This window comes from Xyrauchen texanus, chromosome 36 (assembly GCF_025860055.1).
Source record: "Xyrauchen texanus isolate HMW12.3.18 chromosome 36, RBS_HiC_50CHRs, whole genome shotgun sequence".
NCBI lineage: Eukaryota > Metazoa > Chordata > Actinopteri > Cypriniformes > Catostomidae > Xyrauchen > Xyrauchen texanus.
The window spans coordinates 23,320,462-23,346,784 of NC_068311.1; the positions used below are offsets into that span (position 1 = coordinate 23,320,462).

At 37.4% G+C, this 26,323-nt stretch overlaps 2 protein-coding genes and 1 pseudogene across 2 annotated transcripts in view; all 3 read left to right on the forward strand.

Annotated features, from left to right (window-relative positions):
- The window catches only part of LOC127629555 (nucleoredoxin), an 89,677-nt gene extending 81,952 nt beyond the window's left edge, over positions 1-7,725 (forward strand). Inside the window, exon 8 of the mRNA XM_052106646.1 lies at positions 6,699-7,725. Coding sequence (XP_051962606.1) covers positions 6,699-6,881 — 183 coding nt within the window. The 3' untranslated portion in view covers positions 6,882-7,725. The remainder of the gene's footprint in view (positions 1-6,698) is intronic.
- A 2,346-nt stretch (positions 7,726-10,071) lies between these two features.
- On the forward strand, positions 10,072-18,611 carry LOC127629522 (glyoxalase domain-containing protein 4-like; annotated as a pseudogene).
- An 826-nt stretch (positions 18,612-19,437) lies between these two features.
- LOC127630127 (protein KIAA0100-like) overlaps positions 19,438-26,323 on the forward strand; it is a 32,089-nt gene continuing 25,203 nt past the window's right edge. The window contains exons 1-14 of the mRNA XM_052107572.1: positions 19,438-19,673; positions 20,204-20,360; positions 20,477-20,603; positions 20,720-20,769; positions 20,844-20,985; positions 21,414-21,532; positions 22,174-22,234; positions 22,406-22,598; positions 24,079-24,202; positions 24,287-24,411; positions 25,114-25,181; positions 25,322-25,458; positions 25,555-25,673; positions 26,009-26,202. Of these exons, the coding sequence (XP_051963532.1) occupies positions 20,293-20,360; positions 20,477-20,603; positions 20,720-20,769; positions 20,844-20,985; positions 21,414-21,532; positions 22,174-22,234; positions 22,406-22,598; positions 24,079-24,202; positions 24,287-24,411; positions 25,114-25,181; positions 25,322-25,458; positions 25,555-25,673; positions 26,009-26,202 (1,527 nt within the window). The 5' untranslated portion in view covers positions 19,438-19,673; positions 20,204-20,292. The remainder of the gene's footprint in view (positions 19,674-20,203; positions 20,361-20,476; positions 20,604-20,719; positions 20,770-20,843; positions 20,986-21,413; positions 21,533-22,173; positions 22,235-22,405; positions 22,599-24,078; positions 24,203-24,286; positions 24,412-25,113; positions 25,182-25,321; positions 25,459-25,554; positions 25,674-26,008; positions 26,203-26,323) is intronic.

The window sequence follows — 26,323 nt, forward strand, 5'->3', positions numbered from 1 at the left end:
TAAACTTCAATGTAAATGCTCACTGTTATGATTGACTAACATTATCCAGCCCCTCAAATTCAGACATTTTTTTAAACTCAATTGGAAGAGTATGAACAAGCTTCACAACATTATAAAATAAAATGTTAGGGTTTACACAACTCACATCCAACACATTGCAGCCGAATATATGAAACTGCTCATCTCAAGCACAACTGTTAAAACTCATCACCATAAACTATCAAACAGTGATATATTTAAAAATGACATTTTAAATATTTATGCATTAAACCATTTACTTATGTTTTTGTGATCGGGTCCAAGTGTTTTTAAATGCCCCATCCTTCAATACCACTTCCTTTGCGAGGCTTGAATCATATTATGACTGATTCACAAACAATTCATGCTGATATGAGCCAAAAAAAAGCTAAACAAAATGCTCATACATAGTCCAAAGCACAGTGAAATGACGCACACAAAATGCGCACTGAGGCGCAGTTTGCCAGAAACACCAAAACGGTCAAAGACGTCCATCTATTTCATGTTTACGTACACCATCAATTAAAAATAAAGCAGATTTGCAAAAGAACGCATCTGTGATGAGTTTGTGCTCAAAACAAGAGGAACAGCAGCTGAATGAAAGAGAATGGCGTCACCTCTTCAGAGTTGTAACTTGACACCGCGTCTTTTAAAAGCAGCGTTCAGAGATGTTTGTGTAGTTCATGTTATATATATATATATATTTTTGCATATATAATGTATATATATATATATATATATACAAAATAATTCAAAATAGTCCCGATGGGTCCCCTTAGGTGTTCTGGAATAATTAGCCACACTAGGCCTATTCATCCTGCTCTCTTTGACCTGCGCGCCAGTGGGCTGGGCCAAGGCTGCAATGACGCATGTTGTGGGATGTGTTAAATACAAATGAGCAATGTTTCGTAATATCACTAACACAGAGGTTTTAAAACTAATGTTTCAGCAGGGTGGCAACAATAAATGGGCTTCCTTTTTCTTTTTTCCTTTTTTAGACCGAGGAGGATGTTTTGAGCTCTGAAATTTACAGTGTTTTTATTGTACAGTTAACTTTTATATACTAAATATCAAGGAAAATTTGATTCACCATTTCATGACCCCTTTAACATTTAACCAAGATTATTAGATGCTATTAAAAATATTTTTTCATTATTAGTACATTATACATAATGAATTAAATAATGTTAACAAATAGAACCTTATTGTTAATTGTAAAGTGTTGCGAATAGACTAATTGTATCATTAGAATGGTGAGACTTTCCTTTTTACTTTAGTTCATAAAACACATTATGTATTACTCGGTCTCAAATGTTTCGGTCTGTCTCAAAATGATGAAGCAAGTCACATATTATTTCAGTATAAAAACTTTGTGTGTGTGTGAGTGAAAGTGCCTCCTGTGTTGTAGAACAGTTTGCACAAGGTTGGCTGCACCACAAAAGAAGATGCATGGCTTTCCACAGAGAGAAAGACAGGCTGAGAGATGTAATCTCTATGCATGGAAGGGTTACACTGACAGACTCCATTTCTCACAGTATTTGCTTTTACTGAAGGACAACTTTGCAGATTTTATCCATACGCAATCATTACATGGGAGCATTTAGCATAAATCCCAGAAAAAAATGTATCTTATGTAATATGTCAGATTTGGTCGGGCATTGTCTCCCTGTTGCAGGGTTTCCCGTACACTGAGCACAGTTCATCCGTTACGGTGCGTTGTGATTGGACAGTTGAATACATCTATATATAATATATTTTCTATTAAATGTGTTGTTGCTGTTTTGTAATGTTGTGCACTGGAAGCTCCTGTCACCGAGACAAGCTCCTTGTATGTGTAAGCATACTTCGCAATAAAGCGGATTCTGATCTGGGCTGTGGAAAAAGGAAGCGATTATAGGTTAAACCAGTGGGGTCGGGACCCACTAGGGGGCCTCAGCACACTTCCAGGGGGCCTCAAGATCTCTTAATATTATTTAAAATATTATAGGATATTATAATTTTTTATAGAATTATTATAATTCAACTTTCTGAAGATGCTAAAAATTTAATAACTCCCTTCAATAACTTGCTGTTGATGAAGAATATACAGTTCTAGACATTTCTGGAATCACAAGTTTTGAGGAAATATCTTTTAATAGATATATCTTATAATATAAATATCTATACCCAAATGACCCCATGTTTGACGCTCTATACACATTCCTGCTCTAAAATGACAGGAAATGCAAAATCAGCACTTCACCATATTACTCTTCTTAGCATTTTCTACTATTTGTGATATCATATGTGTGTTGAGCAGATGTATTTTTAAAGGAACCGTTTAGCAAAAAAATTTAAATTCTGTCATCGGTTACAAATTATCATATGCGGTGCTTAAGCCATTAGGACCATTTTTATCATGATTTTATGGTGTTTTTTTTTTGTTGTCATTTTGGAACCTGTCTCAGTTCTCATTCATTTTCATAATGCAATACAATAATACAATTAAAAATGACCTTGGTGATTAGGGATTGGAACAGGAGAAATTATGACACTAATTTTTTTAGTGAACTATTCCTTTAACAGTAGTCATGGCTAGACTATTCACATTTCATGCAGCCACTGGTGAAATGCCCTGTTCTTGCCCTCAACGTAACAATACCTCCATTCCATCTGTTAGCAGTTTCACTTGAAGTCGAGGTCACAAAGTTTCTGTTCTCATTCTTTTCCTTTTTAGGTAGCATAGCATTTCTTTTACAGGCCCAAGATCTGATTGTGCGGTTTAATCAAGTTACTGCTGTAGAATAATTTGTTTAACTGGAGTGAATAAACCGTGAGTCCTTCAAAACGCAAGCTGTTGTTGGACTACCCTCTTGTGGTCAAACTTGTAACTGGCTTTTTAATCTTCTCAATATCAAGTTACACAGTTCTTCTAAAGGTAGTCTCATTTGGAAAGATTTCATAAGGAGATACAGTGTTGTTTTGTAATAGAGAAGTGGTAGCTGGCCCATTTGCCCTCGAAAGCTTGTTTTTCTTTTGTGGGGAAGGATGTTATTTTTGGATGTCGCTAAGGGCACGTATCAGTATTACTTATTGCTCATAAATCCCTTGAGGATATTGTGAGGCTTGCTGAGGAGCAGTGAGAATATATATTTACAGTTCAAGTCAGAAGTTTACATACACTAAGGTTTAAGACCTTAATTTTTAACCACTCCACAGATTTAATATCAGCAAACTATAGCCTTGGCAAGTCATTAAGGACATCTACTTTGTGCATGACAACTAATTTTTTCCAACAATTTTTTTACAGACAGATTTTTTTCACTTTTAATTGACTATATCACAATTCCAGTGGAGCAGAAAGTGAACTGTGTCTTTAAGCAGCTTGGAAAATTCCAGAAAGTGATGTCAAGCCTTTAGGCAATTAGCCAATTAGCTTCTGATAGGCTAATTGGAGGTGTACCTGTGGATGTATTTTAAGGCCTACCTTCATACTTGGTGCTTCTTTGCTTGACAGCATGGGAAAATCAAAAGAAATCAGCCAATACCTCAGAACATTTTTTTTTTTTTTTTTTGGACTTTGGGAGCAATTTCCAAATGCCTGAAGGTACCACGTTCATCTGTACAAACAAGAGTATGCAAGTATAAACATCATGGGACCATGTAGCCATCATACTGCTCAGGAAGGAGACACATTCTGTCTCCTAGAGATAAATGCAGTTTGGTGAAAAGTGCAAATCAATCCCAGAACAACAGCAAAGGACCTTGTGAAGATGCTGGAGGAAATGGGTTGACAAGTATCTATATCCACAGTAAAACAAGTCCTATATCGATATAACCTGAAAGGCTGCTCAGCAAGGAAGAAGCCACTGCTCCAGCCATAAAAAAGCCAGACTACAGTCTGCAAGTGCACATGGGGACAAAGATCTTTGGAGAAATGTCCTCTGGTCTAATGAAACACAAATTGAACTGTTTGGACATAATGACCATTGTTATGTTTGGAGGAAAAAGGGTGAGGCTGGCAAGCCGAAGAACACCATCCCAACAGTGAAACATGTGGGGGTGCTTTGCTGCAGGAAGGACTGGTGCACTTCACAAAATAGATGGCATCATGAGGAAGGAAAATTATGTGGATATATTGAAGCAACATCTCAAAACATCAGCCAGCAAGTTAAAGTTTGGTCGCAAATGAGTCTTCCAAATGGTCAATGACCCCAAACACACCTCCAAAGTTGTGGCAAAATGGCTTAAGGCCATTCGAAATATCTAATTTTGCCTCCATATGGTTTGTCATTTATTTTGATTCGTGATATTTCTAATTTCAATAAATTGTCCCATCCCTTTTTCTTTTTTAAAATGGCCAATAGGCTTTAGTTACGTCACATCCATGAACCACAATTTGCTAATTGCTAGTTGATTGCAGGTGGTATTAGGGGAGGGACAATCCAATTGTAGAGCATTTGATTGGACAAAAATTTGTGTAGTGGCTATTGTTGTACAAATATTGAGTTATCAATATATTGAGTATATTTATTTTCCCAGATGAGATTGTCAACTGTTAGGAGTACACTAGCATATAGTTGGCTTTAAAGCTCATAAAAATAAACTAAAAGACAAAACTCATATTTCATTGGGTCATCAACCTATATCCTGAAATAGACAGTCAGAAAAAAAAGATCACTCTGCCTCCCTTTGTTACCCTGCAATCAGATATTTAATAACCCCCTGCTGGAATAATGGGAATTTTCTCATGCACACACGGTGTGATGCGTCTCTTTGAAGTTTTCCAGTGTTGTAATACCTCCGAAGCAAAAAGGTTGGTGATGTGTTGTTTTTATACCCCCTCCTGGATCTCTCCTGCAGGAGCAGAGACCTCCCCCTGAGTGGGGAGTCGGAGGAGGTCTCGACTACAAGAGAAAATTAAGATGTCCTCCTCCTGCACTGCCATGATGGTTTTAATAAGGCAGAGAACTCTATATTGCTGCTAAACTCTCTGTAGTGTTGTTTCGTGTAGGGTTGTCAAAAGACAAAAAAGAAAAAGAAAATTTCAGTAGCTGATACCGAAATCAGTAAAATGTCATGATTCTCAATACCACAAAAAAAAAAGGTAACTTGCTATTGAACACTCTTTTAGCCTATTTAAAAAGTTAAATATTTAAATAATATATTAAATATGTAAATAATAAATTAAAACAAATGCATGTTTCTAAGCGTTTCTGAATTAGATAAGGCCCTACTGAAAACTCTTCTTTTTCTATTTAAATATGTTTTAATGTTTAATTCAATTTAATCCTCAAAATAGTGTCTAAATCAAATTAATTCCATCCATCCGTCCATCTTCAACCACTTATCTGAAGTTGGGTTGCGGGGGCAGCTGCTCCAGCAGGGGGCCCCAAACTTCCCGATCCACATTAACCAGCTCTGACTGGGGGACCCATAGAACAAGTCCCCATAGGTTGAGCTTTAATTAAATAGTTTTTTATTAATTTCATATTCATAATTGTACATTTAAAATATTCATTTCATAATATTTATGCATTTGCAACTACTGTGTAATAGCATTTATTCCTGCTCTGTGAAAATACACCTAATCGCCACTTCAGATGCAGCTTCTGTGCCACCTTTGCGGTGTAAAGGTGGCTTAAGTCCCAATAGGTTTAGTATTCATTGCAACGGGGATTACATCTCTTAAACTCTCATCCTCCACAATATTAGTCTGCCAGTAGACTGTGGCTATCCGCTTTGTTACAGCAATCCTGAAGCTGCGTTCATGATTCGCATCAGAGCTTCAACACCAGCGCCGATATTAACTCCACCTGGGCTTGTTTTGTACATCAGATAATATTGATAAGAGGTCCTTTCTCCATCATTATCACTGACAGGGAAGCGCTGTGTGGTGTGTCCGTCGCAATTTATTTTTAATTTCACACACAATTGAATCAAGCTTTTATTTTGATGTGAAGGATTGTCATTGTGTGTTTTCGACAGTAGCTTCACACCTCTGGAAAAGCGTTTGGTGTTTTGGCCCAGTGTGATTATCAAAGTGCAAATTCTGCAATTAAATAAATACATATAAAGACTGCATGTGCTGCGTGCTTCACATTGAATGAGTGCTCTGCTCTGTCATCTCCTGCAACTTGCACAGCGCGCATAATGCTCATAATGTGGAGTTTTGTGGATGAGCGGCTTCACACTCACATTGAAGCATGCAGCACATGCAGACTAAATTGCTCCTTATTTATTAAACACACCAGGACATATCACGATTTTAATTTGATTAATTGTGCATTCGTTAATGTGTCAAATTTGTGTGAGAGCATTTCAAAGCAGTCAAGGATAACAAATTGAGCCGGTATTGACCTGATACTAATGTAGCTTGACCTTTACACTATTTGTCTCAAGTTTTGTTGTGTTTGCTTGAAAAAAATATTCATACTGTTGAATTGTATCATTATGGCAAGATTACGTCTGTATGCTAGTGGATGTATATTATAACCGAGACACGAAAGACCGAAAAAGTGGTAGGGACATGTCCCACCCGTAAAAGGCCCTATATATGGCCCCGCCCACATATAAATCTTATTGGTCAAAAATCCTGCTGCACATTAAACATCAAATATGTTGCCACTGTAAACTTGCAAAAAACGTATTTTCCACTGTTGGTTTTTAACTTTACAGTAGCTTTTTTCTTCTCTTCACAGGATGATATGAGCGATTCTCTGCGGGATTACACCAATCTGCCTGAGGCTGCACCACTTCTCACCATACTGGACATGTCAGCTCGTGCCAAATACGTTAAAGACGTGGAGGAGATCACACCTGCTGTGGTAGAACAATTTGTTAATGACTTTCTGGCCGAGAAACTCAAACCAGAGCCAATTTAATGTGGGGTGAAGTCCTGGACAGCACTAAAATCCCGCCACCTAAACCTCTATCTGGCCCTTGACCTCCAGGCGGGCTTTCCCTCTCTTCCTGTCAGACTGTTCAAGCAGAAGCTTACTTTCTATTGACGTTTTGCTTCTTTTAATACATGCCCCTCCATCATGAAGTGGCGACTCCTCCTGTGGTGCCTTGTATTTACTACAGCGAAGATGGTAAATTGTAGATATTATTTCACAAATAAAACCCTACAGCTGCAAGTGAACACAACTTTGTTTTTCTTGCTTTTTGCTTTTATCAAGATTTTATAAGAATTTTCTTCTATCCTTGGATATTGTTTCAAGAATCAAGAGCAAATATAGCTTGGTAGATGTATTATTATTATTACTTTTCTGGAGGATAATCCACAGACACTGCAGTTTATGTGGCCATATGTTCTGTACAGCTGTGATTCTCTTCCTTTGGGTGCTGATAAATATGCACACATGAACAAGCTGATGTTAATATCCTTGTATAGAAGGCACTGTTGATTCTAGCAGTGAATAGCTGCTGCTGGTTATTTTTTACATGCAGTTGATTCTTAAAAGGACTTTGCCCTTCTTGTTGATATTTGATGTTTTGATTTTGACTGATCGGTTCCCATCTCAAACATGACATTTATGTGGATTTTCTGTGAAGGTCCCCTGTATTAAAGCAGTCTGGTATTTTTTGAAGGCACAACAACAGAATTTAATTGCAAGCTTACTAAGTGTAGCCAGTTAGAGCACAAAGTCTGTCTCTCATTGGTTGATTTAAATGACATCATGGCCATTAAAACTCACTGTCAAACATGTTTCTGTGTTCTCTATATACCCATGGCTATATCCGTAATAGCATACCACTCCACTCCTATTACAATATTTCTGCAGCATACACTATGTATACTGTGCACAGTGTGTACATTTTATGCACAAGTGATCGACTATATTTGCAACATACAACCACAGCATACTGCTCACAACACTGTATCCCACAATTCCATTTCCAGTGTGATGAAACTGTAATATCAATAAATATTTAGCTCTCTCGAGTCATTTGATCAGACTTACAAAAAGCCTGACTTTTTCACACACAATTTGATTCAAAATGCATAACCTTTTCTCTGATATAACTGGATGCCACTCACTGAATTAAACATGCAACATAAATTCATGTAGCACACTATGGTTTGAAATGCTTCACATTGTATACAGGTTCTGGTCATATAATTAGAATATCATCAAAAAGTTGATTTATTTCAGTAATTCCATTCAAAAAGAGAAACTTGGATATTATATTCATTCATTACACACAGACTGATATATTTCAAATGTTTATTTCATTTAATTGTGATGATTAAAACTGACAACTAATGAAAATCCCAAATTCAGTATCTCTGAAAAGTAGAATATTACTTAAGACCAATACAAAAAAAGGATTTTTAGAAATGTTGGCCAACTGAAAAGTATGAGCATGTACAGCACTCAATACTTAGTTGGGGCTCCTTTTGCCTGAATTACTGCAGCAATGCGGCGTGGCATGGAGTCGATCAGTCTGTGGCACTGCTCAGGTGTTATGAGAGCCCAGGTTGCTCTGATAGTGGCCTTCAGCTCTTCTGCATTGTTGGGTCTGGCGTATCGTATCTTCCTCTTCACAATACCCCATAGAGTTTCTATAGGGTTAAGGTCAGGCGAGTTTGCTGGCCAATTAAGAACAGGGATACCAATGTCCTTAAACCAGGTACTGGTAGCTTTGGCACTGTGTGCAGGTGCCAATTCCTGTTGGAAAATGAAATCTGCATTTCCATAAAGTTGGTCAGCAGCAGGAAGCATGAAGTGCTGTAAAACCTCCTGGTAGACGGCTGCGTTGACCTTGGACCTCAGAAAACACAGTGGACCAACACCAGCAGATGACATGGCACCCCAAACCATCGCTGACTGTGGAAACTTTACACTGGACTTCAAGCAACATGGATTCTGTGCCTCTCCTCTCTTCCTCCAGACTCTGGGACCTTGATTTCCAAAGGAAATTTACTTTCATCAGAGAACATAACTTTGGACCACTCAGCAGCAGTCCAGTCCTTTTTGTCTTTAGCCCAGGCGAGACGCTTCTGACGCGGTGTCTTGTTCAAGAGTGGCTTGACACAAGGAATGCGACAGGTGAAACCCATGTCTTGCATACGTCTGTGCGTGATGGTTCTTGAAGCACTGACTCCAGCTGCAGTCCACTCTTTGTGAATCTCCCCCACATTTTTGAATGGGTTTTGTTTCACAATCCTCTCCAGGGTGCAGTTATCCCTATTGCTTGTACACTTTATTTCTACCACATCTTTTCCTTCCCTTCGCGCCTCTATTAATGTGCTTGGACACAGAGCTCTGTGAACAGCCAGCCTCTTTAGCAATGAACTTTTGTGTCTTGCCCTCCTTGTGCAAGGTGTCAATGGTCATCTTTTGGACAGCTGTCAAGTCAGCAGTCTTCCCCATGATTGTGTAGCCTACAGAACTAGACTGAGAGACCATTTAAAGGCCTTTGCAGGTGTTTTGTGTTAATTAGCTGATTAGAGTGTGGCACCCGGTGTCTTCAATATTGAACCTTTTCACAATATTCAAATTTTCTGAGATACTGATTTTGGGGTTTTTCATTAGTTGTCAGTTATAATCATCAATTAAAAGGAATGAACACTAGAAATATATCAGTCTGTGTGGAATGAATGTATACATTATCCAAGTTTCACTTTTTGAATGGAATTACTGAAATCAAATTTTTGATGATATTCTAATTATATGACCAGCACCTGTAATGTGTACTGCTTTACATATTCCTTAAAAAACTGATTTGTGTTATTTGGAAGGGTTTCTGTTATGTAAAAGGTTTTGAGGGTTCAAACTTTCCACTCCTGGAGTCATGGGCACAAAGTGTCTTTTACTCTGTTTCTCAGCCTCCAGAGTTCCAGACTCAGTCCATGCATCTCTCAACCAATGACCAGACCAGAGCCATGCTTCTCTGAGCCCGTCTCTCATGGTACACCTGAGGCGTCACATGCGGCAGTTAAAGTTCATCATCCGACTCCTGATCATAGTCACTTTCTATGTATTTGTCCGAAAAGCCATTTTCTGTTTTTTCAGGAATAGTCTCTGTTGCAGTGCCTTTTATAAAATTATTACAGTCATCTGCTGCATGGACGATCACGTCCTTCGGTAAGTGCTTGGAAATGTTATCCCAGTCCAAACTAGGAAAGACGAGGCGGAAATGATCTCCCATTGCTGAACGTAGAAACTTTGGCTCCCAGGGATCCACACAACCTTGAAAAAACATTCCTGTTATATCATCCCCTTCTCCCTTCTCAAAAATCTTGGATTCCATTTAATGCAGAGGTGTGCCATATTTTGACATTACAATATTTTCTACCACATTTAAAAGGAATATTCCAGGTTTAATACAAATTCAGCTCAATCAACAGCATTTGTGGCATAATATTGATTAGCACAAAAGTACTTTCAACTTGTTACTTTTCTAAAATAATAATAATAATTTTTGATTGCGTTATGTATCAACTTTAAATTAATATTAAAATCATTGTGCCGCAGTGCCATTATTAATTACACGACTTAGTATTAGCTGATTACAACTGTATGTTAGTTGTTACTACAAGATGCAAATGTTAAAGTGAAACTATCAGAATATATATATATATATCAGATAACATACCAATAAAACAACATTTTATTGTATTATTTTGCAATATCTCCTCCATCATTTACTTAATACTTAAAGGAATATTCTGGGATCAATACAAGTTAAGCTCAATTGACTGTAAATTGAAGCATTTGTGGTTTAATGTTGATACTACAAAAAATTATTTAGATTCGTCACTATTTTATTTTCTTAAAAAAAAAATATTAATATCTGGGTTACAGTGCAGCACTTACAATAGAAGTGAATGGGGACAATTTTTGGAGAGTTTAAATGCACAAATGTGAAGCTTATAATTTTATTAAAGCACTTAACATTAATTCTTATGTTAACACTATCACAATAAAATCATGTTTACACGCATATTCTTTGTGTCTTGTGGCTATACTTTTGAAACAGAGAGTATTTTAATGTTTACAGATTGCGCCCCATTCACTTTAACCCAGATGTTTGCTTCTTTTTTTAAGAAAAGAAGGGGCAAGTCAAAATAATTTTTTGTGTTAAATAATATTACGCCACAAATGCTGTCGATTGAGCTCAACGTGTATTGAACCCAGAATATTCCTTTAAAATGAACTTGTTTCTCTTTGGAGAATTTACCATCACCCTTGTCCGTGTCTTTTGCTCTCTGTGACGAGAGCTTTTGGTTGACTTGATCGGCTCCGTAATTTGATTTTATTCGTGTTTCTTGTTCACCGTCAGTGTATAAAACAGCCACGGGTGACCGCCAGAGTGCTCGGACATTCCTCCTCGAATATTCCAAGATCTGGTTATGTCCCCTCAATAATAAACTAAGTTCCCCTAAATGAACAAACACACGACTGATTGTACATGAGCGCCGCCGTGTGTTTAGACTGTCGCCTACGTCATCGGGAGTGGACTGTACCGTCATTCGTTAAAGTACAGAATTTTTCACATATGTTAAAAATGTAAGGTAAGATTACAAGTGCACATGTAAATAAAAATATTATCTGTCTGTTTGTCTGTGTGATAGCGTCAGTCTATCAGTCGATCGCAAGGATTCACACATAGTAATGGACCTTAGAGAGCACTATACATTTTGTTTTTAAAGTGGGAGACGGGACTAAAACAGCCTTTTTTCTTCTTTCTTCTTCTTCTTCTTTTTTTTTTTACAGAGATGTCTTAGGAATGAAGGTGGGAAAGTTATCACCGGGTCATCTCCCCAGATAAGCAAAAGTATTGTCCAGCTGTCATGGATTCGCAGAGAGGACTTTGCCTCAAAATATCGTCGATTATGTTAAATCCAGGCATATTTTCACCCTGTGTATACTATTATTATCCTGTGTATATATTAATGTCTCAAACTTACTAATAATTGCAACTGTAATCTACAGATACTGCGTCATGAAGAATTTGAGGAGGGCTGTAAGGCAACACATAATGGGTTAATCATGTTTTCACACCTAAAACAATTAAAGCACATAATTAAGCACAATTAAAGGAATATTCCAGGTTCAGTACAAGTTAAGTTCAATAAACAGCATTTGTGAAATGCTGTTTACAAAAATGAATTTCGATTCGACCCTTCTTTTCTTAAAAAAAAAAAGTTATGGTCGAGGTTATGGTGAGGCATTTACTATGGAAGTGAATGGGGCCAATTTTGGGGGAGTTTAAAGACAGAAATGTGAATCTTATAATTTATTAAAAGCAATTGTATTATTTTTTCTGTTAAAACTACTCGTATATTATTTGAGCTGTAAAGTTGTCATTTTTACAGTCATTTTAGGGTTTTTGTGTTTGTTTACATTACATTGTCATGGCAACACTATCACACACACACACAAAAAAACAAACAAAAAAAAAAAAAATATATATATATATATACACTCACCTAAAGGATTATTAGGGACACCTGTTCAATTTCTCATTAATGCAATTATCTAATCAACCAATCACATGGCAGTTGCTTCAATGCATTTAGGGGTGTGGTCCTGGTCAAGACAATCTCCTGAACTCCAAACTGAATGTCAGAATGGGAAAGAAAGGTGATTTAAGCAATTTTGAGCGTGGCATGGTTGTTGGTGCCAGACGGGCCGGTCTGAGTATTTCACAATCTGCTCAGTTACTGGGATTTTCACACACAACCATTTCTAGGGTTTACAAAGAATGGTGTGAAAAGGGAAAAACATCCAGTATGCGGCATTCCTGTGTGCGAAAATGCCTTGTTGATGCTAGAGGTCAGAGGAGAATGGGCCGACTGATTCAAGCTGATAGAAGAGCAACTTTGCCTGAAATAACCACTCGTTACAACCGAGGTATGCAGCAAAGCATTTGTGAAGCCACAACACGCACAACCTTGAGGCGGATGGGCTACAACAGCAGAAGACCCCACCGGGTACCACTCATCTCCACTACAAATAGGAAAAAGAGGCTACAATTTGCAAGAGCTCACCAAAATTGGACAGTTGAAGACTGGAAAAATGTTGCCTGGTCTGATGAGTCATTCAGATGGTAGAGTCAGAATTTGGCGTAAACAGAATGAGAACATGGATCCATCATGCCTTGTTACCACTGTGCAGGCTGGTGGTGGTGTAATGGTGTGGGGGATGTTTTCTTGGCACACTTTAGGCCCCTTAGTGCCAATTGGGCATCGTTTAAATGCCACGGCATACCTGAGCATTGTTTCTGACCATGTCCATCCCTTTATGGCCACCATGTACCCATCCTCTGATGGCTACTTCCAGCAGGATAATGCACCATGTCACAAAGCTCGAATCCTTTCAAACTGGTTTCTTGAACATGACAATGAGTTCACTGTACTAAAATGGCCCCCACAGTCACCAGATCTCAACCCAATAGAGCATCTTTGGGATGTGGTGGAACGGAGCTTCGTGCCCTGGATGTGCATCCCACAAATCTCCATCAACTGCAAGATGCTATCCTATCAATATGGGCCAACATTTCTAAAGAATGCTTTCAGCACCTTGTTGAATCAATGCCACGTAGAATTAAGGCAGTTCTGAAGGCGAAAGGGGGTCAAACACAGTATTAGTATGGTGTTCCTAATAATCCTTTAGGTGAGTGTATATATATATATATATATATATATATATATATAGATCAGTGGTTAAAACACATATTGTTTACGTTTTGTGAGTATACTTTTGAAGAAGTGAGTATTTTAACGTTTACAGATTGGCCCCATTGACTTCCATTGTAAGTGCCTCACTGGAACCTCGAGTTTTGCTTTTTTTTTTTTTTTTTTATAGAAAAAGAGGGCAAGTTGAAGGGGAAAAATTCTAATCCCTGTTTGCTCTGGAAAGTTATATCTTATATTTCATATTCCTAACTTATTCTTTCTAATACTAATCAATGTTCTGTTCCTCTTTTCCTAAAAGGTACAAGTAATATGTATGTAATCTGAGGGGTGACTGAGGGTCTGGCCCATGTCAGGAGTGCAATAACAGGGTTTCTCACTTAGCCCGGCCTCCAGAGAATGTTGTATTGCATTTATTTAATTTCTATTTCTATTTTTATTACATAATGAATCATATACCTTATTTAACCATTTGATTATATTAAAGATTGATTAATCACAAGTAGTAATGTAAGAGAGAGAGATTGTAGTTATGATTTTTTTGTTATTATCTTTGTTTTATGGTTTTTAAAAGTATCTATGACTGTACAACACACCTATTTCATGTCATCAATGAATTGAAACATGAATTTACTTCATGCAGCAATAGTGTGCTCTTTTGTGCCCTTTTATTTCTCTCTGTGCTCTGTCCTAATGTTCCACAGATGGTGAGGACCGGCATTCCAGCAAGGTTGGGGAGAAGACCTCTATTTCTGAGAATGAGAAAACACCTACACATCGTATATCTAAATAAACAAAGTCACTGAATTATTTACGGTTATTGTGCCCTCTCAAATGTGAATTTGCCATAGTCTAAAACAACTTCCAAGGATTTGAATTGCTCTCCTTGGTACCCATTTGACGTAAAGAAATAAGGAGTAGCCATAACTGATTGCTAACCATTGATATCTGACCATACGTTGTTTCAACCAAGGATGGGACCTCGATTCATATCAATTAATTAATATTATAATTCATTCATATTAATGCTATAATTATTGTTTGCACAAAGATTGTTACAGTCCATATTTGTAATATGTTAAAATGTTTGTAGTTGATCTACCAGAATGCTAGAAGTTGTGGTACGATGACACCCTTAATGTAATTTGCATATGACTATAATTGCTTTGGAAAGATTGTAAAACTTCACTTCAAAGTCCTGTCTTTCTAATTATTGTATCTCAACGACTTGTGATGCCTATTGAATCTGCAGACACCAATCAGTAAACTCTCATTTGATTATTGCAAAACCTGATTCTGAGTTTTTATTCCTCAATATTCATATGGGGGACCCAGCTGTCGTCCCCTACAATGTCCAAATACATTTTTGTGATAATCAACATTATGCCACAAATGCTGTCATTGAGCTTAACTTGTATTGAACCCAGAAATATTCCTTTAACCACTAATGCAAATCTAGGGCAAATAATAAATATTGCTGTTCTTTTGTTTTGCTTAAATGTGTCAAGTCCATATGATGGCAAATGGACTAAACTATGGTGGGCTTTGGACCAGAAGACGACCACTTATTGGCAGAGTTGACCTATAATTATGGAGTGGGTGAATACCAACTTGGCATTGACTTTCTAGTAAATTCTTTAGACATATACACGTTAAATGTACCCAAACATTTGTGTCCAAGGTAAGAATTTCTTGATTCATTTAAAGCACACAAGATCTGTGGAACATTCTCAAAACATTCTATATATTATACTGTATATCTTTAGGTTTTGAAGAGTCCATGTCAGCTCAAATGCAAGGGGGACGTGCCTAGTAGAATGTCTGAAATTAATTTACATTTTTCAATTTGAACTTTTCATTAAAACGGTTATGATAACAACATTACCAATACTGAACATTTTTGGATTAAATTGAAAGAATGCAAAATAAAGGCTTTTTCACTTGTGGTCTCAGACTTTTGGACCCCACTGTTAGATCTTTTGTTTAATAGGAAAATCTGCTTCTGATTTAAATAAAACTGCATACCTCTATCCGTGCTCTTCAATATTAGGGCCTCACACTCCAGTCTAGTCAGGCTATGAGTAATGCATAGAGGTTAGGATGGCCACTTTCACAAGTAGGAGATTCTCTCTACATGACCGAAGCTCCAGGAGGAGACCGTTTCTACCTTATAGACAAGGAACAGCCGAACTGTGGTGAGTATTTGTGTTATAATAAGAATGTGAGTACTTATTTTTTGAAATGTGATTATGAATATAGATATGAATGCCTTTCAACAGTTTTTCCTTGCAATGATCCTGCCCAAAAGGTCTCTTTGGAAGTGTCTGAATTGCAGTGTTCTGTTTGAATTGGTCCTCCCTGCTGGGAATGAAAGTTATTGAGAAAAATGAGGACAAAAAGATTGCCTAGATGGGATTCTCAGATAATCAGGTTTGGCTGAAAAAGATCAATTTATTATATGTTTGGCAATAATTAAATAATTAAATATATATATATATGAACTGCTTCAGCTCAGCCATATTCTTAGGATGTCTGGTGTGAATGTCTCTCTTGAGGTCATTCCACAGCATCTGTATTGGGTTAAGGTCTGGGCTATGACTGGTCCATTCCAAAGGTTGGATTTTCTTTTTTATGTAGAGGATTTGCATTTATGTTTAGGGTCATTGTCCTGCTACACTGCCCAACCTTTACTGAGCTTCATCTGGCACACAACCACCCTGACATTATCCTGTAGGATATTTTGATAAATTTGGTCATTCATTTTAACCTTGATGATGGCAAGTGGTCCAGGCCCCAAAGCAGCAAAACAGCCCCAAATCATGATGCTCCCTCCACCGTACTTCACAGTTGGGATAAAGTTTGCATGTTGGTATGTAGTGTTGTGCGTTCTTCCCAAAAAATTAAACCTTAGATTCATCAGTCCACAAAACATTTTCCCAGTAGCATTATGGAGTGTCAAGGTGGTCTTTGGCAAACTTCAGGCGTGCATTTATGTTTTTGTTGGAAAGTAGCGGCTTCCTCCATGCTGTCCTGCCTTAGACCGAATGCCTGTTTAATGTTTTCTGTATAGTAGACTCATGAACAGAGATGTTCACCAGTTCCAGTGATTCCTTCTTGTCTTTAGCTGTCACTCTAGGGTTCTTCTTTACCTCATTGAGCATTCTGCTGTGTGTCCTTTGAGTCATCTTGGCTGGACGGTCACTTCTAGGGAGAGTAGCCTCAGGACTAAATCATCTCCATTTATAGGCAGTTTGTTTAACTGTGGACAGATGAATATCTAAACTCTTCGAGATAACTTTGTAACCCTTTCCAGCTTAATGCAAAGCAACAATTCTTGATGGTAGGTCTTCTGGGATCTCTTTTGTGCGGGGCATGCTTTTTATAAGTTAAAGTTGCTTTAACCCACACCTCCAATCTCTTTTCATTTATTGGATGCCAGGATTGCAAGCATTTGTTGATGTCATTAGCCTAGGGGTTCACATAATTTATCCAACCTACACTGTGAATGTTTGAATGATGTATTCAATATGTACAAGGACTTATTAGTTTAAACAGATTGTGTTTGTTCATTATTGTAACTTAGATGAAGATAAATCCAGATTTTAAGGCAAATTTATACATAAATGCAGGTAATACCAAAGGGTTCACATACTTTTTCTTGCCACTATATATTGAGGTCTTCTGTGTTGTATTTTATCTAGTTGGTGTTTACTGCATTATTTCAAATTTCACATGTGTTACCCTGATGGTGTTTTGTGTTTGTGTGAGTGACACTGTCTCTAATGTGTATGAATTATTGCTACTGGAAGGGTCGCTCTTGATAAACTTTAAGTCATCATGTGGCCTTTTGTAGTTACTATGGTGAATAACAATACATTTTAAGGTGAAAAGCAGACTTTTACAGTCCCAGAAGATTAGTATATCAATTTTATATAATTTAATAAAATAAACAGAAGTGAGCCGTGAAATATACAGGCATCAAAATTACATCCCGTAAAGCCTGAAACGTGGTCACTGTTTTTACTGTAAATTTCTGGCAGCTGCTGGAGTTTCACTATAAACGTAACAGATTTGTTTTTACAGTGTTCTTTGGGTTCTGCTCTTTTTTTAAGCTAATAGTAGCCCTTCTGATGAGATATTACTTTTATACAATTTTATACGCATGTGATTTTGCAGTCTACTATAAAAACCTGACCATATTACAAAAATAAATTATAAATATTATGTTTATACTGAAAATAATTTCAATATTCTTTTGTAGCGTTAGCTGGAGCTACAGGGCATTGGAGGAACTGCTTTTGGAAGTATTGCTTTCGCTTGCCCTTGTGATCAAGTGAGATAACTCATGATGAGTTTGATTTGGTGAATGGCCTTATACGCTTTGTGTTTGCTATTCTAGTGGAGCACAGTGCCAGTTGGACAGTTGTCTTCCTTAGGCAACATTCTTATCAGATTTAATAGAAATGTATTTGTTTTGACAGTTACCACACATTGAGACCCTAATGAAAAAAGAAAACCACAAAATCCTCTCCCCCCCTTTTGAGTCTGGACACACCTGGAAAAGCCACAGTGGAAGTTGTCATTCTTGCAGATCCTGTGAGTTTTTATGGTCTAGTGTTTCTTAGACTGAATGCTGAATCGTTGGCTAAATGTATGCTTGCCTGACTCAGATCTCCACATAATTTAGGATTATCATGAGATCTGCTTTGTGGGAGATGAGGTGTTCAGACAGCTTCCCGCAATGGACCCTAAGGGAAATTATTTACTGGATTAGATAGTAATTCTCTCCGCGTTACACCGTTTACAATATTGCTCCACTTTCAAACCACATTCAGCTGTTTTCTGGTTACTTTCACAGGCTATGGCTGCAGATAAGAGTGACAAATGGTTTGCCAAACAAAAAGAAGGCGGCTTTTTTCTAATGTTACTCAAAATTCTGTTTTCTTCTTTGAAAATAACCAAATAACACTGTATTCACTGTATTATTTTATCAAGCATCCTCTTACAATCCCAAAAAGTGCATCTCTCTGCTTTTGGGCTTGATAAACATGTGTAGGGATAGTTCACCCAAAAATGAACATTCTCTCATTTACTCACTCTCATGCCATCCCAGATGTGTCTGACTTTCTTTGTTCTGTTGAACACAAATTAAGATATTTAGAAGAATATTTCAGCTCTGTAGGTCTATTTAATTCAAGTGAATGGTGACCAAAAGTTTGAAGCTCCAAAAAAGCACATAAAGGCAGCATAAAAGTAATCCATAAAACTCCTGTGGTTTAATCCATGTCTTCTGAAGCGATCCAAATGGTTTTGGGTGAGAACCAAAATGTAACTAATTTATGTGTTAATGTACTTTTTCACAATAAATCTGGACATCAGCAGTCTCCTAGGCAATCATGAGCTCAAGCTTGATTAAACTTCCTACAGCGCCAACTTGCGCTCTGCGCATGCATCAAGCACTAGGAAGTGTAATCGAGCTTGAAATCCTGATCGTGCCTAGAGACTTCAATGGCAAGGTGAATTTTAAAAAAGGAGTTACCGTTTCGATCACTTCAGAAGACATGGATTAAACCATGGGAGTTTTACGGATGACTTTTATGCTGCCTTTATGTACTTTTTGGAGCTACAAATTTCTGTTCACCATTCCCTTGCATTGTACGGACCAACAGAGCTGAGATATTCTTCTAAAAATCTTTGTTTGTGTTCTGCAGAAAAAAAGAAAGGGCTAAGACTTTTATTATGACAACATCAATGTCGAAGATTTAATATTTCTGCCGTCACACTTGAAAAAGTAGTAGTACTATTGAAAAGCGCATTAGTTAAATCGTTAGTAAGGTTGATGCACCTAATAACATGAGTTTTTAATGTTGTACATTATAGAAGGAACATAAATGTCTTTTAAATGTGTGGTTTTGTTGACTAAGGGAGCTGTCATTATTATCTCGCTGCCAGCTCGGATAGCCTAGCATGAGTCAGAGGGGCGGTGTACATGTACAGATCCATTGAACTGCACTGCAAACCATTTTAGGTGGGTAACCCGACTTATAAACCGGTAATTACTGCAGAAGCCTTAGTTCATAAATGAAGTTAATTTTGTCTGCAGGGGTGAAGTGTTAATGTGGCAGCTAACAGGCTAATGCTGCTTTGATCAACATTGCAAGTCCCGCGCAACAGATGTTTACAGTGCCAAAGTGGCATTGCACTGAGACTGGAAATCAACTGATTGCATTGATTTAAGAAAGCATATCATATAAGTGAATGAATTTAGCCTTCAGTCTTTTATATGGCTTCATGGAATGCTTTAAAATCCATTACAGGTCTCTCTGGCTAAGTTTCATGTTTAATAACAAGCATGGGATATTCTGGAGGCCTGATATTTCAAAAGTTGCTTATCAAATAATCATGCAGGCAAATGAACTTACTTGGCTTCTTACAATGGTGTCTAAAATGGCATAGGTGCAATCGATTTCTCTGTTTGTGTCTCTATTCAGTGTAATATGAAATAACTAACATGTTTTGATCATTTAAGAAGAAATCATCTCAGTGTCTGTTTGACAGATGGTCTAGAGTCATCGATCACTGATCACCAGGTTCCTACCAAGTGCCATGATCATAGGCTAGATGTGAAGAATCATCTCTGCAGCATAATGTCTGCTCTGCTGATTGTCTTCTCTGTTATTCTGGTCCTGGCAATTGTATTCGTTTTACTCTTTAGGTAAGAAACTGCACCAGCATGCAAGATTCCCTTGTTTGTTATTTATTGCTTAATACTTGTTACACAGAAAGAGATGAAAGAGTTTCGAACATGGTGTCCTCTTCGTTTCTTGTTAGATGGTTTGTCCGCAGTTTAGCCGTACGATTTTTCCACAATGTCCTGCATGCTGAGCTCAAGATCAAATCTGTGGGTCTCTTCTCAGTGCGAGGAATCAGTGTTCGGTTTCAGCTTCAACACACTCTGGTGGGTTTGGTTTCTGCATCAATAAAACATGCTTTGTGCGATAAAAGTAGTCAACACAAACCTGAATTGCTAACCCAGTTGTGAAGCATTGATGTTTTCTATTTTGTGTTTTGTAGGAAATTGACAGGATATGGATCTCTTGTAAAATACTTAACCCGGACCTGCCGTAAGTATTGCAATAGGAGATAGTTAGTGTAGATATTGTCTAGAGAGGAATAGTAATTGCATTGTATTTCCCAGGAGATTCTTGGCATTGTGTGTGGGTGAGGCCCGGGTCCGTTTTGACCTGCTGGAGCCTTTTAAGCTGCGGGCTTTCAAGAGCAAAGATGAAAATTCAAAGAGACCACTTTTCAGCCCCTCTACCCTGCACTTCCTCTCTCAGGTATACAGCCTCATAGTCCCATGACTGAGAAATTGCCAGTGTACATGAATGCATTTGCAATGGAAGTCTGTTGAATGTTTTAAAAGTATCGCTACAAGACCTTAACATTATACATGTTGTCAGGAGACATTTATTAACTTGGTGCAAAATTATATCTGTTCTTTCAACTTCCTTACAGATCAAATAGCAAACAAGTGCTTCAACAAAAATATGAGCTTTACAAATCTTTTTTTAAAGCCTTTGGAATGTCATGCCCCATAGACTTCCATTAAAACTGCATAACTGTAAACATATATTTAGCTTGTTTTTACAAACTGAGGGAAGAGACGAGATTATGAGAGATTTATTTTTAATCCACAGCATGACACGGATGCTGTTGGTAAAGCTTGACTTGAACTGAACTTGTGTGTTTTATCTCTGTTTTGTAGCTGCTGTCATTTCACATCAACTCCATAAATGTGATGGTGTTGAATCTGGCCCTGCCTGAGTCACTCTGGCACATGACTTCATCTGCCATCACTTTGCTGCTGGATCATCAAAGTAGAAGGTGAATATCTGGTGCTGAAGAAAGAGAACTTGCTTTATTTTGTTCCTCAGCTTTTTAGAAGACTTTTGCATGGTGCATTTTCTTTTGAAGTTTACTTGTTTAATACCTGAAACTAGTGTTGTCATGTTTATGAAATTTGGCTGACGATGAATTGTCTGTTCCAGGGCTTTCACGATGAATTGTCATAAATTGTCATATTTCTTTATGTGCATGTGTGCTTCATACACCTTCAGAATTCATTTTTACATATTTAACATAAATATATAAAGCAAATAATAAAATGGGGATATATATGATTTCCTTTTTAAGGCTTTTTTTTGTTTTAAATATCAAAATATTTCTAAATACTAAAAATATGTCTCTCTTTTTGGTCAACTGTAGTTTTTGTCAATTTAACATTTACACAGTTGTTTTTGGAACTTGTAAAAAATTATATATATATATATATATATATATATATATATATATATATATATATATATATATATTTTTACATGTTCATATGATTATTTAATTATTGCATCATTTCAGACCTACCTGAAACCGTGAACCCTGAGAAAGGCATTGATCCTCAGGTTGTACTATTTGCCTCTTTGGATAAAAGCATCTGCTTAAATGACTACTTATTGATATGTTGTCAGGTTGGCATGGGACTTTTCAGTGGGGCAGCTGAGCAGTAAAGTTCTGAAGAGCAGCAGACTGGTATGTTAGATACATACCAATACATTAACACTGTATTAAAATTAAGTTTTTATGTGCTAAGTTAAAACTATATGCCTCTCTATAAATTATAGACCAGTGGGTTACAAGGTTACAGGTGATAACAGAGCTCTCCTTATATACTAGATGCTCTGTGATCTCTCCTCTGATCAGCAGGATACATGTCTGGCTGAGGTGTCCCTGAGTCTGGATCTGAATGGTGATGTGAGTCTGCCTGATCTGAGGCCAGGCCGACTAGGACTGTGTGTGAGAACCCTGCTGGCTGAGCTTCATGAGGGCCTGTTTCTTAGCCAGTTATCCAAACCTCCAGGAGCTACTCCACTTGACTGCACCCAAAATACAGCAGGTTTGAACAGACAAGGTTTTGAGGAGAGGTAGATGGATATATAGGTTTTACGGATTAATTGGTGCTGATAGTTTTGAAACTTTTGGGTATCGATAAAATCTATACCGATAGGTTTTTTTTTTTTTATCCTATGTGTTCCTCTGTGGCTGACTCTGGAATATTATACAGTTAGAATGGCTTCGTTCTTCATTTTAAAAGCAGCCGCTAGAAGTGAAATAAATACAATCACTGACACCTCGTGGGGATTTGCTGAATCTAAATGTTTCAACACTGATAATATTCATCCATATTATTATGCTCACTTCAATGCACATTTTGAGGGCGGGCCGGGTCGTGATTCCGCACACCTGGCCCCTAATTAGCGCTTGAGAGGGATTATTATTCCCGGTTCTCACCTCCTCCTTTCCATTAACCTCTTTACGCTGGTGGCTGCTCCGTTGGGGTAGATGGTAGTGGCGAGGACTCTACTACGGCGCATCCCTCCTCCTTCTCCTGGCACCAGTGTAACAGGGTTAATGTAAAAGAGGAGGCGAGAACTGGCTTGAGACTATAAATAGTATTTTAATAAGAAATTTAAACAAAAAGACAAACACACACACAGGTGTCGGACATCTGTCCTTAAATCTCTCTCTGTCGCACTGCCGTCTTCAGCATTTTGTTATGCACCAAATCTTTTTGGGGATTTTGGTTAAACAATAAACTACACCCAAGATTTTATTAATTTTGCCCTCTTGTAGCGTCTATGTCTGTTAAAAGAAAATGTTTTAATTTATATAAATCGATTTTAAAATGCTGTCTGCCTTTTCCACCACTTCAGTGATCAGTATCCACAAAATCCTCTGTCGTCAACCTCTAGTCTTAAAGGTACAGTTCACCCAAAAATGAAAATTCTCTCATCATTTACTCAACCTCATGCCATCCCAGATGTGTCTGACTTTCTTTCTTCTGCAGAACACAAACGAAGATATTTAGAAGAATATCTCTGCTCTGTAGGTGCATATAATGCAAGTGAATGGTGACCAGAACTTTAAATCTCCAAATATTTAAGTCCTTTTTGAGCATAAATCTCCACTTTCACTGTGAAGTAATGTGGAGATTTATAGTAAAAAAGGACTTTTTACTGTTACTGTTTACTGTTGGTGCAAAATATATTAAATAAATATTGTTCTGTTTCCATCCACACGTATCATATTGCATCTGTAGACATGGATTTAACCTCTATCATATGGATTACATTTATGTGGCCTAAGTGATTTTTAGAGGTTCAATGGTCTGGTCACCCTTCACTTGCATTGTATGGACCTACAGAGCTGAGATATTTTTCTAAAAATCTTTGTTGTGTTCAGCAGAAGAAAAAAGTCATACATATTTGGGATGGCATGAGGGTGAGTAAATGTTTTTGTGTGAACTATCCCTTTAAGATCAATCAAGTTACACATTGCATACTAAGTTTTTTCCTGTTTTTGTTTACCTCTGAAAGATGAGGAGGAGGACTGTTATGTCCAATCGGAGGCGATTGAACGGCTTCACAAGCTGATTCCACAGAAGGTCAACGTTGATTTTGAAAACACTAATGTCACACTTTCCATGCACAGTCAGAAGAGGTTAGTAATGAAATGCAAGGTTTAGCTCATTGTGGTTCACCTTAAATGTTGTTTTTGTTTTCCAACACCATGTTTATTTTGCAGACATTTAAACTGGACTCTAAAGTCTCTGAAAGTTGGTTATGATCGTGATATTGAGCAGCTTCCTCTGAAGAGCTTCACTCCTGAGCTCAGTTTCCCTCAGAGCCGTCTGGAGCTTCTGCTGGATGGTAGGTGTAGAACACAAAAAACACTCTTTCTGAGACACAATGCACAAACTTTGGCTTTTATTTAGGGCTGTCGATTCAAATAGTTAGTCATGTTAATCTGAGATTTTTTTGTAGTTAACATGTTATTACATTCATGTTCTTTGCAGAAAAAAACCTTGTACTGTAGGTAATTGTTGATAACATACGTTTCTATATAAAACACAAGACAGATGTATTTTTCCGCAGCAGTTTTCTTTTTCGCCACTGGTCTTCTTATTGTTTTTTTTTTGTTTTTTTTACTTATAGGTGATATTTCATGCATAACAAGCTGTGATGTAAATTAAGTTCTTTCATAAAACCAGTGCAAATTACTGTACATTTGTAAAACTGGCCATTAGAGTTTGATTTACAAAAACATTTGACTTTTTGTCTTCATCACTGACTGAGAAACTTAAGCTCTCCCGGGAACAGTGTGTGTATTAAATACAGACAAATATGCTGCTCTTGCAAAGATTCTGACCAATCTTTAAAAAATCACAGAAAAGAATGAAACAGTTGTAATGTCAAAATGAATAAATTCGTCTTTAAACTTATTAATTACATGCATTGTTAACATTGACAGCCCTAATTGTACTGCTTCTTCTAATATATATATATATATATATATATATATATATATATATATATATAATTGTTTCCCTCTGTATTTGGTGCATTTTTCAGATGGGCTTCTGCTGTCACAAAGTAGACAGAGAATTATATGTCTCAACACTGTCAGAGCTATACTGCAGGTGCGTTGCATTCCTGGCCTTCTGCAGTATATACATTTTCTAACCAAATTCTAAACTTGTGTGAATTACACTTGCCATGTTTAAAGCATGTTTTGCAACTTCACCATCTATTGCCCTTCATTATTCATTTCTCCCTTTAGGTGACATCCATTGACATCTCAAGCATGGTCTCTATCAACACTTGCATTATCCACTATCGTCACCAAGAGTTCTTCCATTGGCTGGACATGCTGTCATGGGACCATCTCTCCCCAAAAAAAGCAGCCCGTAGAAAAAGGTACAAATTGCCCTCTCACTTTCCAAGAGCCACAGACCACTGTAATACAGAGGTTTTGTTAATTGTTTTTGCATAATTTGCACTATTGTCTCCCAGGCATTTCCCTCAACTAGACGCCCCTGTGACGATAAACTCCTCAGTGTCCAATGTAAATGTCTCAGTGCAGTTAAGAGATACACCACCCTTTGCCTTGGGCTTCATCTCAGCCAACACTGGTAAATATATTGGACTGATTTGTTACATAGGAAGTGTGAGTATTGAATGCTGTTAAAAACAATAGACAATAAGTTTAAATTCTGGATATTGTGTCATGTGTAAGCTGGCCATTGACTGACCTTCCTTCTTCAAATAGACCAACCTATTCTATGTGATCAGAATGTGATTTTGAAGAATGCCCTTAAACACCCATCTAGAGACTTTAAAGGGGGTAGTGGAAGCAAAAATAAAATTTCTATCACTTTCCATCATGTCATTCCAAACTTGTATCATTTTATTATTTTCTGGAACACAAAAGTTATTTAGTGGAATTTTAATCTGGTGTGTCTAACAGAACTGCAGCACTTGTTGGACCATAACCCAGAAGAGGATGGTGTAAAGAGTTTGACTGTTACTGAGAAAGCTTCTTTGTCCCTGGATCATTTCTGGTGGCGTGTGGGCCAAGGGTCCCATATCCAGCAAGCTCCTCATCCACCTGGAAAACATGTCTGGGGGGAGGCCCTTATCCTGGACTCCCTCACACTGCAGGTACCTTGCATGCACATTTAACATTCTCCCAAGTTCTAGAATGGAATCAAGGATTTCACATAATTATAAGTGCCAAATAAAATTGGGGCTCTCTATGCATTATCCATTACTTATTTATTCC